This window comes from Rutilus rutilus (genome assembly GCF_951802725.1).
Source record: "Rutilus rutilus genome assembly, chromosome: 2".
Taxonomy (NCBI): Eukaryota; Metazoa; Chordata; class Actinopteri; order Cypriniformes; family Leuciscidae; genus Rutilus; species Rutilus rutilus.
This window is the reverse complement of record NC_140210.1, coordinates 62,423,771-62,436,939: the sequence shown is the minus strand read 5'-3', so window position 1 is coordinate 62,436,939 and position 13,169 is coordinate 62,423,771. Positions and strand designations below refer to the sequence as shown.

The 13,169-nt window shown below is 40.9% G+C and overlaps 1 protein-coding gene across 1 annotated transcript in view; it reads left to right on the top strand.

Moving 5' to 3' along the window:
- Positions 1-6,995: 6,995 nt before the first annotated feature.
- ears2 (glutamyl-tRNA synthetase 2, mitochondrial) overlaps positions 6,996-13,169 on the top strand; it is a 26,302-nt gene continuing 20,128 nt past the window's right edge. The window contains exons 1-4 of the mRNA XM_084402337.1: positions 6,996-7,147; positions 7,890-8,211; positions 8,966-9,121; positions 11,487-11,676. Coding sequence (XP_084258463.1) covers positions 8,019-8,211; positions 8,966-9,121; positions 11,487-11,676 — 539 coding nt within the window. The 5' untranslated portion in view covers positions 6,996-7,147; positions 7,890-8,018. The remainder of the gene's footprint in view (positions 7,148-7,889; positions 8,212-8,965; positions 9,122-11,486; positions 11,677-13,169) is intronic.

The window sequence follows — 13,169 nt, the reverse complement described above, 5'->3', positions numbered from 1 at the left end:
AAAAATAAAAAACATAAACCAGTGAAGACAATAGAAACACAAGAACAGAAAAATAGACAAATACAATATATACCAAACTGGAGGGTTGTTCAATAAACAAGATTAAAATATACAAGCCAGGCTTATTTTGGTTAGTCAGACTTATAGTCGGTTGATTCTGTTTCATAAAGCAAACTTAAAATAGTTCAAACTTAGTTAATCTGGCAGCTTATGCTGGGAAACTAACCTGGGGTGCGTTTCCCGAAAGCATCGTTGGCCAACTATGGTCGCAAGTTCATTGCAATGTCCATTGAACTCTATTGGTTAACGAGGGAACTTGCGACCATAGTTGGCTAACGATGCTTTCGGGAAACGCACCCCTGGTCCAGGTCAGGCTATCTGTCAGGCTAAGCCTGAGTTGTTACACAATAATATTACCACTGAAACTCTCGCATTCCATTGTTTTAATTTATTAACCACTATCAGTCCAAAAATAAATATACAGTATACAGAAAATGTTGTTGTTTGTTTCTCTTTCCAAATGTTTGTTGGAAAGTTGAACCCATCTAAAGTGACAAACCATTGGCACATCTTTAAAAAAAGCACCTCAAATGGTCAAGCTTTTCAGCAGAGGGTGTCACAGCGCTGCACCGATCGATGGGAACTGTGTTGGCATTTGTAGATGGGGGGTACTTCCTAAACTTAACCTGCATTCCGGCCAACCCTAACAATGCACATCCAATGTTTCAAAGTGATCTCATGGCAAAAGCGCACGCAATTGGAGCCATCAATGCGGTGTTTAAACAATTTTCTGACCGTCTGCAGGGGCTCCCACCATCTGAGTTTTCAAGACCGACGATTATGAAAAATGATCTTGGCAATTTGGCAAGAATGAACATCTTGCACTCCGACCAACGCTTCATCCTGGATCTATTCCAGAGTTGTGTAAATGCCATCAATACCGACATCGACATCTCCATCGTATTAACGCTGTCAAAATTTGGGCAGAGGGACCAGCGTTGGTTCGATTTCAAGGATGTGTCCTACCATGCAGCATGTAATGTGCATTAAAATCTATTCAAAAGGGACAAAAAAGGAGCATGAAGTTACAAGTACACTTAAAAAGGAAAACATAACTATACAAAAAAGTTGAAAGTGATGAGTAAAGAGGCAAAAGAGGATGAGTGGCAGATCGAAGATGTGGAGCTGGAGAGAAGCATGGCCAAGGTGGGTGCTGACAGAGGGAACCACCACGAAGGAGATAACATAAGGAACAGTAATGTAGAACATGGCAGAAAGCCACAGCAGGATCACCAGAATGTAACAAACATTTTAAGATTTAAAATGGACAAAGGTTAGGGTATGTTAGGCCCACAAAAGCATAACATTTTTAAAGGCATAATACCATCAGTGCAAATAGACAATCAGACAAAAAGGGTAATAATACAAAATGAGCATTAAGAGGGGAAAGGGACAAAGAAACAAGGCTTAAATGGTACAAGTGGCCAAGCCATAAATACAAAAAGAATGGATGGGAAGGACATCAGACAAGACCATCTAAACAGCCAGAGGGGACCGGCCAACTCAAAAAAAAAAAAAAGAAAAAAAAAAAGGAACATAAACCTGCAAGCACTTTAAAGTCATTAAAAAAAACAACAACATGGAAACAGAAATATGGACGATAACCCAAGTACAAAAAAAAAAAAAAAACCACCTTAAAATGAAAGAATAAACAGTGTAAATACAAGACAAGTAGTTTACAATGTCCATTCAAAGCCTTAAAATTTAAGGGGCAAACAATGGCATAGAAGACAGACAGACAGACAATACAAAAACCAAGTGAAAGATATATATATATATATATATATATATATATATATATATATATATATATATATATATATATATATATATATATATATATATATATATATATATATATATATATATATATATATATATATAAATAAGATAAAAAAAGAGACAAATGGCATTAAAAAAAAAAAAAAAAAACTTTAAAAGCATAAAAAAAAAAAACCTAAATATACCATAAATGCAAAGACAGAAAAAAAGGGTCATCAAATAAAAATTCAAAAGAGGAATAAAAAAGGGACAAAGACAAACTAGATATTAAATGGAACAAGAGGTGAAGCCATAAATCAAATAAGGTTATTACCACAATATAACTTCTTTTTTTAAACACAAGAGAGAGAAAAAAAGCCTCGTCTTTGTGAGGGGGAGGTGCCCTTATATATTTGAGCTTAAGTGACTTTAAATGCAAATGTTGAAAGTCAACCCTGGACAAGTCCCACCCACCCAAGTCAAACACAAGTCCCACCCAAGATACACATAAGTCCGACCCAAATCAAACACAAGTCCAACGTTTGAACACAGAAAGTTCTCCACATTTCCAAAGGTCATGAAAATGAAGTCATGAAGTACCCACTGAACCCGAGTAGCCATTCCAACAAGGGGGAGGAAAGAAAATTCAAACAGGCTAAATGATATAGCAACATCAGACACAAATACAAATGGGCACAAGGGCATAGAGAAAAATCACAAAGCAGAAAAAGGGCAAAATAAGACAGCCACTAATGCTAACATACAGAAGGCAGTCAGAGAATGAAAACAAGTGCATAAATATAAAAAGAAAACGCAAACCATTTCTATTTTTCTAAAACAATTGCGTTTTGTATTGAAATGTACTGTATAAATTGTTTTGTCTTTACTGGGCATAAAATATTCAATGGGACAGGATAGGCATAAAACAGCATAAATAAGGCAATGAGCATAAACGAAAGATGTATGGAAAACTTTAAATAAAAATTGCAAAGACAAGCAGTAAGAAATACAAGATGGGGTGGAATGCACAAATACAAAAGGGACATTGAAACAATGAACACAGACAAACAAGTCTTAAATTGGATACATGGGGTGAAGGTGAAGGCATAAACACAAAGCAGCAATGCAATAAAGCAGCAGTATTTAACAGAAATTAAAGTTATGACAGTCAATAAATGATTTGCTCGTAAATGCCTACTGGGCAAACTATTAAATGGTTCAATATTAAGAACAAATAAGATCTTAATTCAATGTTCAAATATTTAAGTGAATTGCACAAATCCAAAGGACTCAAATATTTAGGCTTGAAATAAAACAAATCCATATACACCTGTTAGGTACACAAATACAGTCCTTATTTGAACACCATTCACGATTTGTGTGGGATGTAGCTAAATGTTGCTCACCCTTTTCCAGTGACAATAAAAAAGCAATTAAGTAATTCCTCAGATTCACACATCGTTGGTGTATAAAACAAGCTACAATTAAACTAACAGGAAAAATGAAAAAAAGAAACCAGTGAAGACTATAGAAATGCAAGAACAGAAAAACAGACAAACACAATATATGTGGAACGATGCGGTTGCAACATAGGAGGAAGCAGGATCCACGTGCTGTAGTCATTTATTAAATTAACCCTAAACTTGACAAATTCAAATTCAAACTCAGACTCCGACTAGGAAACACGACTTGGGAACAGAACAACCGACATTCAACATCAAGAACTCACAAAGACTGAACAAGACACAGGGCTTCAATACATGGGCCAACAAGCTTAACAAGATAAGGGGGCGTGATTAATCAGAAACACCTGGGAAGACTAATAAACAAGAAAAACTACAAAGGACTACAAAACATGGCACAGGACAGGAAATGACAGAGTCCACACAAGACAAGGGGAATAAAATACAGGAATTATGACAATATGCCAAACCTGGGGTCTCATTTATAAAACTGTGCGTAGGAACCTTACTAAAAGTGTACGTGCGCCCGAAAGCCAAAAATGGCGTACGCAAAAAAATATTCGGATTTATAAAACCGTTCGTACGCCAGAACCTGCGCAGAATTCACTTTATAAATCCCAGTCAGCGGAAGATTGTGCGCACATGCGTCTCCACCCCGAAATAACCATATATGGAGCTTACAACGCCTAGTTTTACTATGCAGATCCTCATCTGCATATCATTTGCATATGATTATTCATCCACGTGATAACGTTTAACGGTACAAGACACATTACATTAATAAAAATCAAGTAGTTGCCTATCCTTGCCTTGTTTTTGAATACATAAATCAAATAGTGTAAAATACATTTCAGAGAAAGTTTTTCTCAATCTTTTCCACTGGCCGAATTGTATTTTTAATTGATATTTTTAATGGAAACAGAAAGGCCTTGGGCATTATTTGCACGAAACTATTTTCTCAGACAGTCTGGTATTATCATGATAAGCAGTTATCTCTGTGGTTAAAACATTAAAACACAGCACGCCAGAGGAAAAGTGTTCAGAAGCATCGCATCCACAACAAATATTTCTATTGACTGAATTTGAATATAAAAATGTTGTAACTTCATTTCATGTTTAAGTGCTTAACTCCATTAATTTGAATGGCATATTTAATCTAAATGTTTATATCAGAAGTAAAACATAGTTTAAATCATTATTTTATTTATTTAAACTGTTATTTGCGTCAGTTTCACTAAACGGCCCAACGCGCTCGCTGGCGCGGACATTTAAGAAGGGATGGATATTTGCTTCAAGTGACAGGCTTGAGTGAAATTATATTTGTATTATCTTTCTGTATATGTTAAATTTTCTTTAGATTTTCTGTCTAAAAGTGACCAAAAAGACACTTAACTTCAGCTCACCATCGGTGTCGCCAATTCCCTTTGTCTCCAGAATGTGCGTACGCACGGCTCGAAGTTTGCTTAAAGGTGCGCACATTCTCCCGTCAAGTTTGTTTTTTATAGATCACAACCTTTGCGTGGGAACTGGCGTACGTACGTTTCCAGCCCCGTTTTGTGCGTACGCACGCTTTATAAATGAGACCCCAGGACAGTTCCTATCCTCAAACCGTTTGTCTTCAATCTCTTGATACAGCTCCTCACTTCCATGTCACAATCAAACTCTTGATTGGGTCATTACATTTAAGCTTAATATAATTTTTATGAAAATAGAAATAAACAGAAAAGGTAGAAATCTGCAAGACGAATTAAGTACAACTGAAAAATAAACAACATTAAAATAAATGTCTTACTCTCACTTCAGTTGGTTCTTCACTCTCCTAACTACATCACAGACTGACAATCCTGTGCAGGATCAGGCTGTGGGTATTTATACTATTGGCCACAACCATTGACAGAAATGTAAGCAACCAGGAATTAGACAAACAACCAAACAACCAAATCTCAATATAATACATTTCTGTACATGCCCTAATCCACAAATTAATATAACAGACATACATACTGTATCTCATCATTGAAAAACTGTTACATTTTAAAACAAACATTCCCCTTCATCTTCTACACTTGGTTTCTCCCAAATTCCAAGATGCACCACAGTATAGATATAAAAGTTAATTCCAGAAGCTGTTTTGGGCTGCGTTCGAAACCGCATACTCAATGAGTAGGTACTTAATTTCAATAAGTACTTACTTAACGAGCGCTAAAAGAGTAGGTACTTTATAGCCAGATCTCGTTGAGTATGAATGCGAACCGGACATCTGCCATGTTGACGTTATCATGTGACCTACGACACGTTATCACACGCGCAACAACTTAAAAGATTTGAACGACACGTTTAAATATCTATCTGTAAATATCTTGATATTGATTAAACTTGCTCATTTTGTGTCTTTAATATGACATCATCCGAAACAGTAAAATGTATATTTTTATTTGTGTACATTCAAAATGACTACAAAATATCATGCCATTGAAAAATAAATAAAACAACATGATGCGCTGCTTTGGCGCGTCTTGGTCTCCTTCAAGATCTTTCTGGCGCTCACCAAAAATGAACTAAAATACAGCGAATAGCCTTCTTGGCGCGCCTACTTTTGAAAGTCAACATTTAGATTATTTAACGTTAAATGCATTATATATGCCTGAGTCACTTTGGAATAAATCACAGCGTGTTTCATGATAAAATGTGACTTACAGTCCGAAAAATAGGCTACAGTATAGGTTATAGCAAATTCAGACCACCTGCTGGTCTACACCGAGAGAAAGCCCTGTCTAGGCTCTTCTGTTGTGCCGAGCCATTCGTTAGTCTAGTTGTTTGATGAGAAAATGAAATGTAGCCTATAGTTGCAATACACGCGTTAAGTTTTGTAAGCTCCGTGCAACTGCAGCAGCGTAGCACTATTATCACTAGAATATTAGAAATCTAATACTCAAGCTGTTTTCTCATTTTTCTACTCTTAATATTAAATAAAAAAACGACTGAGCGAAAGATACACGGATTCTCTTGAACCACCACCACGTTTGCAGTAGAAAACTACTGCAGTGCAGCCAAAATGCTCTGTTCGACTTTTCTGAGATCCTCTACTCTTCCCTGTGGATGACCTGTGACCTACTTTCTGTAAGATCTGAATTTTGGGTTTGAATTTTTGAGATTGAATTTTAGAAAACTGAATTTGAAGTTCCGAATTTCTTCGTCTTGAAAACTTGAATCTGTATTTTTTTAAACTGAATATTTGCAGTATAAGAATTCAGAACAAAAAAACTAGCTGTTTGAAAATACATGTCTATAAAATTCAGCCATAAAAACATTTCAATTTGTTAAATTTCAAATGTTCAATATTCGTTTAAAAAAAAATTCAGAACTATTTAAACTACCACCTAAAATTCAATTTTGTTAGATTTCACTTGTAAATAATTCAAATTTACACAATTCAAATTCAAATCATATTGTCATATTTTAAGCTCCATAAAATACCAACTATTTCAATTGTAACTGTAACAGAATACAGTTACTAATAATTTGTATTCTGAATACGTAACGTCGGTACATGTATTCCGTTACTCCCCAACACTGTGTGTGTGTGTGTGTGTGTGTGTGAGAGACTTTGTAACGCAAAGTTGAGATGTTGTTGCCCAGGCCCTCGTCCCCCTCTCTCTCTCTCTCTCTCTCTCTCTCTCTCTCTCTCTGTCTCTCTCTCTCTCTCTCTCTCTCTCTCTCTCTCTCTCTCTCTCTCTCTGTCTCTCTCTCTCTCTCTCTCTCTCTCTATGCTATATGAGAGTGCTATACTTGCTATACTTGCTGCATTAGAACGGATTGCACAGTCCAGGGATATCAACATTCCTGACTCTGTATCGGCTCTTGTGAGTATTAGCCTAAGTCTGGAAAAGCTAGTAACCATCAAGAAATATTATATGAAATCTTGTTTATAAATTCAAGAGTATCCAGACAAGGGAAAGTATTACATGTGGATACCAGCGCACATACAGGGAAATGAGAAAGTTGATAAACTGGCAAAAAAGGCCACAAAGAAAGAGCATGTTGACATTGAAAATAAATGCTCAAAATCAGAAGGCAAGAGTCTAGTGTGGAAAAAGGTACTGGAAATATAGAAACATCAATGGGATCATGAAAGTAGGAAGATTGACATGATTCAGAATTAAGTAGCATTATAAGAGATGACAATAAAGGGAAAGAACAGGTTGTAATGAATAGACTACTGTAAGTTAGCTGTAGCTCTTCGTATGTTAGGAAAAGGTACTGGAAATATAGAAACATCAATGGGATCATGAAAGTAGGAAGATTGACATGATTCAGAATTAAGTAGCATTATAAGAGATGACAATAAAGGGAAAGAACAGGTTGTAATGAATAGACTACTGTAAGTTAGCTGTAGCTCTTCGTATGTTAGGAAAACATCCCACAGGTCAAAGTGACTGAAACAGTTAGGCACACTTTCATGCAGGACATTTACACAAGAAAGACAAGAGTTGAAACATCATTTACAAGAAATTGATATAGGATAGGCCTAATGTAAAAAAAGAAAAAATTTGAATGCGGAAATATTGTACAAGGGAGGAAATATTTGTTTCGTTTTTTAAGGAGGACTGGAATGGAAAGACGAATATAAGTGTGATGACAAGCTAAGAGACAGCAGGTGGCAGTAATGCAACTCACTGGATGCCAACTGCCTTAAAACACCAAGGAAGAAGAACAACAACAACAGAGTGATGGATGAGGTCACGCGCTTTCTCCGCTGTTTACCTGAGAAAAACTTGTAAACATGTTCTGGATGTAAACATGTTCTGCGTGTTCTGGAGGAGAAGCGGCGCGCGCAGAGGCGTGTGCACGAGACTGCCTGGCGCGAGCAGAGGCGTGTGCACGAGACAGCCCGAGGTGCGCGTGAGATTCGCTCCCAGTCCCACAGGTGAAACATACTAAACATATCATATCATAAGCAGAATATCATATGAACACAGATAGAGGAGAATAAACACGGACAGGCTGAGAGAGTGAGAATAAAGTTAGATAGAGACTGTGATAGAGTGAGATAGAGACTGTGAGAGAGTGAGAGAGACTGTGATAGAGTGAGGTAGACTGTGATAGAGTGAGGTAGACTGTGATAGAGTGAGATAGAGACTGTGATAGAGTGAGGGAGACTGATAGTGTGAGGGAGACTGTGAGAGTGAGATATTGACTGATAGAGCGAGAGAGACTGTGATAGAGTGAGGTAGACTGTGATAAAGTGAGATAGAGACTATGAGAGAGTGAGGTAGACTGAGAGAGACTGAGCGAGTGAGGTAGACTGTGAGAGAGACTGAGCAAGTGAGGTAGACTGTGAGAGAGACTGAGTGAGTGAGGTAAACTGTGATAGAGTGAGGTAGACTGTAATAGAGAGAGAGACTGTGAAAGAGTGAGGTAGACTGTGAGCGAGTGAGAGAGACTGAGCGAGTGAGGTAAACTGTGATAGAGTGAGGTAGACTGTAATAGAGAGAGAGACTGTGAGAGAGTGAGAGAGACTGTGAAAGAGTGAGGTAGACTTGCAGTTCAGTGTTGAAGCCTGTTATCGTTCAGGGTTTGAGAGACTGTGATAGAGAGTTGACATAGAATGTGGTGGAGTGAAAGAGACAGCGATAGAGTGAGATAAACCTGTTGTTAAAGCCTGTTTAACTCTACTTCAGGGTTTCTTCACCTCGGGGGTCTCCGCACGGCTCTGTATAATTACTTGTTCGCGAAGCAGCGCCGCGGCACGTTCATCCTGCGGCTCGAGGACACGGACCGCGATCGCCTGGTGCCTGGAGCCGCGGACGCCATTGAGGACATGCTGGAGTGGGCAGGTATACTCCCTATACTGTTCACTGCACTCACTATACCCACTATACTCTTCTCTGCACTCACTATACTCTTCACTGCACTCACTATACTCACTATACTCTTCACTGCACTCACTATACTCTTCTCTGCACTCACTATACTCACTACACTCTTCACTGCACTCACTACTGCACTCATTATACTCTCCACTGCACTCACTATACTCTCCACTGCACTCACTGCACTCTCCACTGCACTCACTATACTCTTCACTGCACTCTCCACTGCACTCACTATACTCTTCACTGCACTCCACTGCACTCTCCACTGCACTCACTATACTCTTCTCTGCACTCACTATACTCTTCACTGCACTCACTATACTCTTCTCTGCACTCACTATACTCTTCTCTGCACTCACTATACTCTCCACTGCACTCACTATACTCTTCACTGCACTCCACTGCACTCTCCACTGCACTCACTATACTCTTCACTGCACTCACTATGCTCTTCACTGCACTCACTATACTCTTCACTGCACTCTCCACTGCACTCACTATACTCTTCACTGCACTCTCCACTGCACTCACTATACTCTTCACTGCACTCACCATACTCTCCACCGCGCTCACTACTGCACTCACTATACTCTTCACTGCACTCACTATACTCTTCACTGCACTCTCCACTGCACTCACTATACTCTTCACTGCACTCACCATACTCTCCACTGCGCTCACTACTGCACTCACTATACTCTTCACTGCACTCACTATACTCTCCACTGCACTCAATACTGCACTCACTATACTCTCCACTGCGCTCACTACTGCACTCACTATACTCTCCACTGCACTCACTACTGCACTCACTATACTCTTCACTGCACTCACTATACTCTCCACTGCACTCAATACTGCACTCACTATACTCTCCACTGCACTCACTACTGCACTCACTATACTCTCCACTGCACTCACTACTGCACTCACTATACTCTCCACTGCACTCACTATACTCTCCACTGCACTCACTATACTCTTCACTGCACTCACTATACTCTCCACTGCGCTCACTACTGCACTCACTATACTCTTCACTGTACTCACTATACTCTTCACTGCACTCACTATACTCTCCACTGCACTCAATACTCCACTCACTATACTCTCCACTGCACTCTCCACTGCACTCACTATACTCTCCACTGCACTCACTGCACTCTCCACTGCACTCACTACTGGAATCACTATGCTCTTCACTGCACTCACTATACTCACTATACTCTCCACTGCACTCACTATACTCTCCACTGCACTCTCAACTGCACTCACTATACTCTTCTCTGCACTCACTATACTCTTCACTGCACTCTCCACTGCACTCACTATACTCTTCTCTGCACTCACTATACTCTCCACTGCACTCACTATACTCTTCACTGCACTCTCTATACTCTTCACTGCACTCACTATACTCTCCACTGCACTCACTACTGCACTCACTATACTCTTCACTGCACTCACTATACTCTCCACTGCACTCACTACTGCACTCACTATACTCTCCACTGCACTCACTACTGCACTCACTATACTCTCCACTGCACTCACTACTGCACTCACTATACTCTCCACTGCACTCACTATACTCTCCACTGCACTCACTATACTCTCCACTGCACTCACTACTGCACTCTTCACTGCACTCACTATACTCTCCACTGCACTCACTACTGCACTCACTATACTCTCCACTGCACTCACTATACTCTCCACTGCACTCACTACTGCACTCACTATACTCTCCACTGCACTCACTATACTCTCCACTGCACTCACTACTGCACTCTTCACTGCACTCACTATACTCTCCACTGCACTCACTACTGCACTCACTATACTCTCCACTGCACTCACTATACTCTCCACTGCACTCACTACTGCACTCACTATACTCTCCACTGCACTCACTACTGCACTCACTATACTCTTCACTGCACTCACTACTGCACTCACTATACTCTCCACTGCACTCACTACTGCACTCACTATACTCTCCACTGCACTCACTACTGCACTCACTATACTCTTCACTGCACTCACTACTGCACTCACTATACTCTCCACTGCACTCACTACTGCACTCACTATACTCTCCACTGCACTCACTACTGCACTCACTATACTCTCCACTGCACTCACTACTGCACTCTTCACTGCACTCACTATACTCTCCACTGCACTCACTACTGCACTCTTCACTGCACTCACTATACTCTCCACTGCACTCACTACTGCACTCACTATACTCTTCACTGCAGACTGCCCTCCAGCAGTAAGTCTAAGTCGGTGTGTGTGTGTGTGTGTGTGTGTGTGTGTGTAGGAATCCCCCCAGATGAGAGCAGTCGCAGAGGAGGGCATTATGGGCCATATGTTCAGTCTGAGCGGCTCCATCTCTACTCACAGGCCGCATCATCACTGCTCCACACAGGCCACGCCTACTACTGCTTCTGCACTAATCAGAGGCTGGAGCTGCTGAAGAGGGAGGCGCAGCGCAGTGGACACCCACCGCGGTAAACACACACACATCATGGTAAACTCACACACCTGCTACGGTAAACTCACACACGCTCCGCTGTAAACACACACTTACAACACACGTACCTGCGGTGTAAACACACACAAACCGCGGTAAACACACACACAAACACCTCGGTAAACTCACACACCTGCTGCGTTAAACTCACACATGCTCCGCTGTAAACACACACTTACAACACACGTACCTGCGGTGTAAACACACACACAAACCGCGGTAAACACACACACAAACACCGCGGTAAACTCATACACGCTCCGCTGTAAACACACACTTACAACACACGTACCTGCAGTGTAAACACACACACAAACACCACGGTAAGCTCACACACCTGCTGCGGTAAACTCACACACGCTCCGCTGTAAACACACACTTACAACACACGTACCTGTGGTGTAAACACACACAAACCGCGGTAAACACACACACAAACACCTCGGTAAACTCACACACCTGCTGCGTTAAACTCACACACGCTCCGCTGTAAACACACACTTACAACACACGTACCTGCGGTGTAAACACACACAAACCGCGGTAAACACACACACAAACACCTCGGTAAACTCACACACCTGCTGCGTTAAACTCACACACGCTCCGCTGTAAACACACATTTACAACACACGTACCTGCGGTGTAAACACACACAAACCGCGGTAAACACACACACAAACACCTCGGTAAACTCACACACCTGCTGCGGTAAACTCACACACGCTCCGCTGTAAACACACACTTACAACACACGTACCTGCGGTGTAAACACACACAAACCGCGGTAAACACACACACAAACACCTCGGTAAACTCACACACCTGCTGCGTTAAACTCACACATGCTCCGCTGTAAACACACACTTACAACACACGTACCTGCGGTGTAAACACACACAAACCGCGGTAAACACACACACAAACACCTCGGTAAACTCACACACCTGCTGCGTTAAACTCACACATGCTCCGCTGTAAACACACACTTACAACACACGTACCTGCGGTGTAAACACACACAAACCGCGGTAAACACACACACAAACCGCGGTAAACACACACACAAACACCGCGGTAAACTCATACACGCTCCGCTGTAAACACACACTTACAACACACGTACCTGCGGTGTAAACACACACAAACCACGGTAAACACACACACAAACACCACGGTAAACTCACACACCTGCTGCGGTAAACTCACACACGTACCGCTGTAAATACACACGTACAACACACGTACCTGCGGTGTAAACACACACAAACCGCGGTAAACACACACACAAACACCTCGGTAAACTCACACACCTGCTGCGTTAAACTCACACATGCTCCGCTGTAAACACACACTTACAACACACGTACCTGTGGTGTAAACACACACAAACCGCGGTAAACACACACACAAACACCGCGGTAAACTCACACACCTGCTGTGGTAAACTGACACACGCTCCGCTGTAAA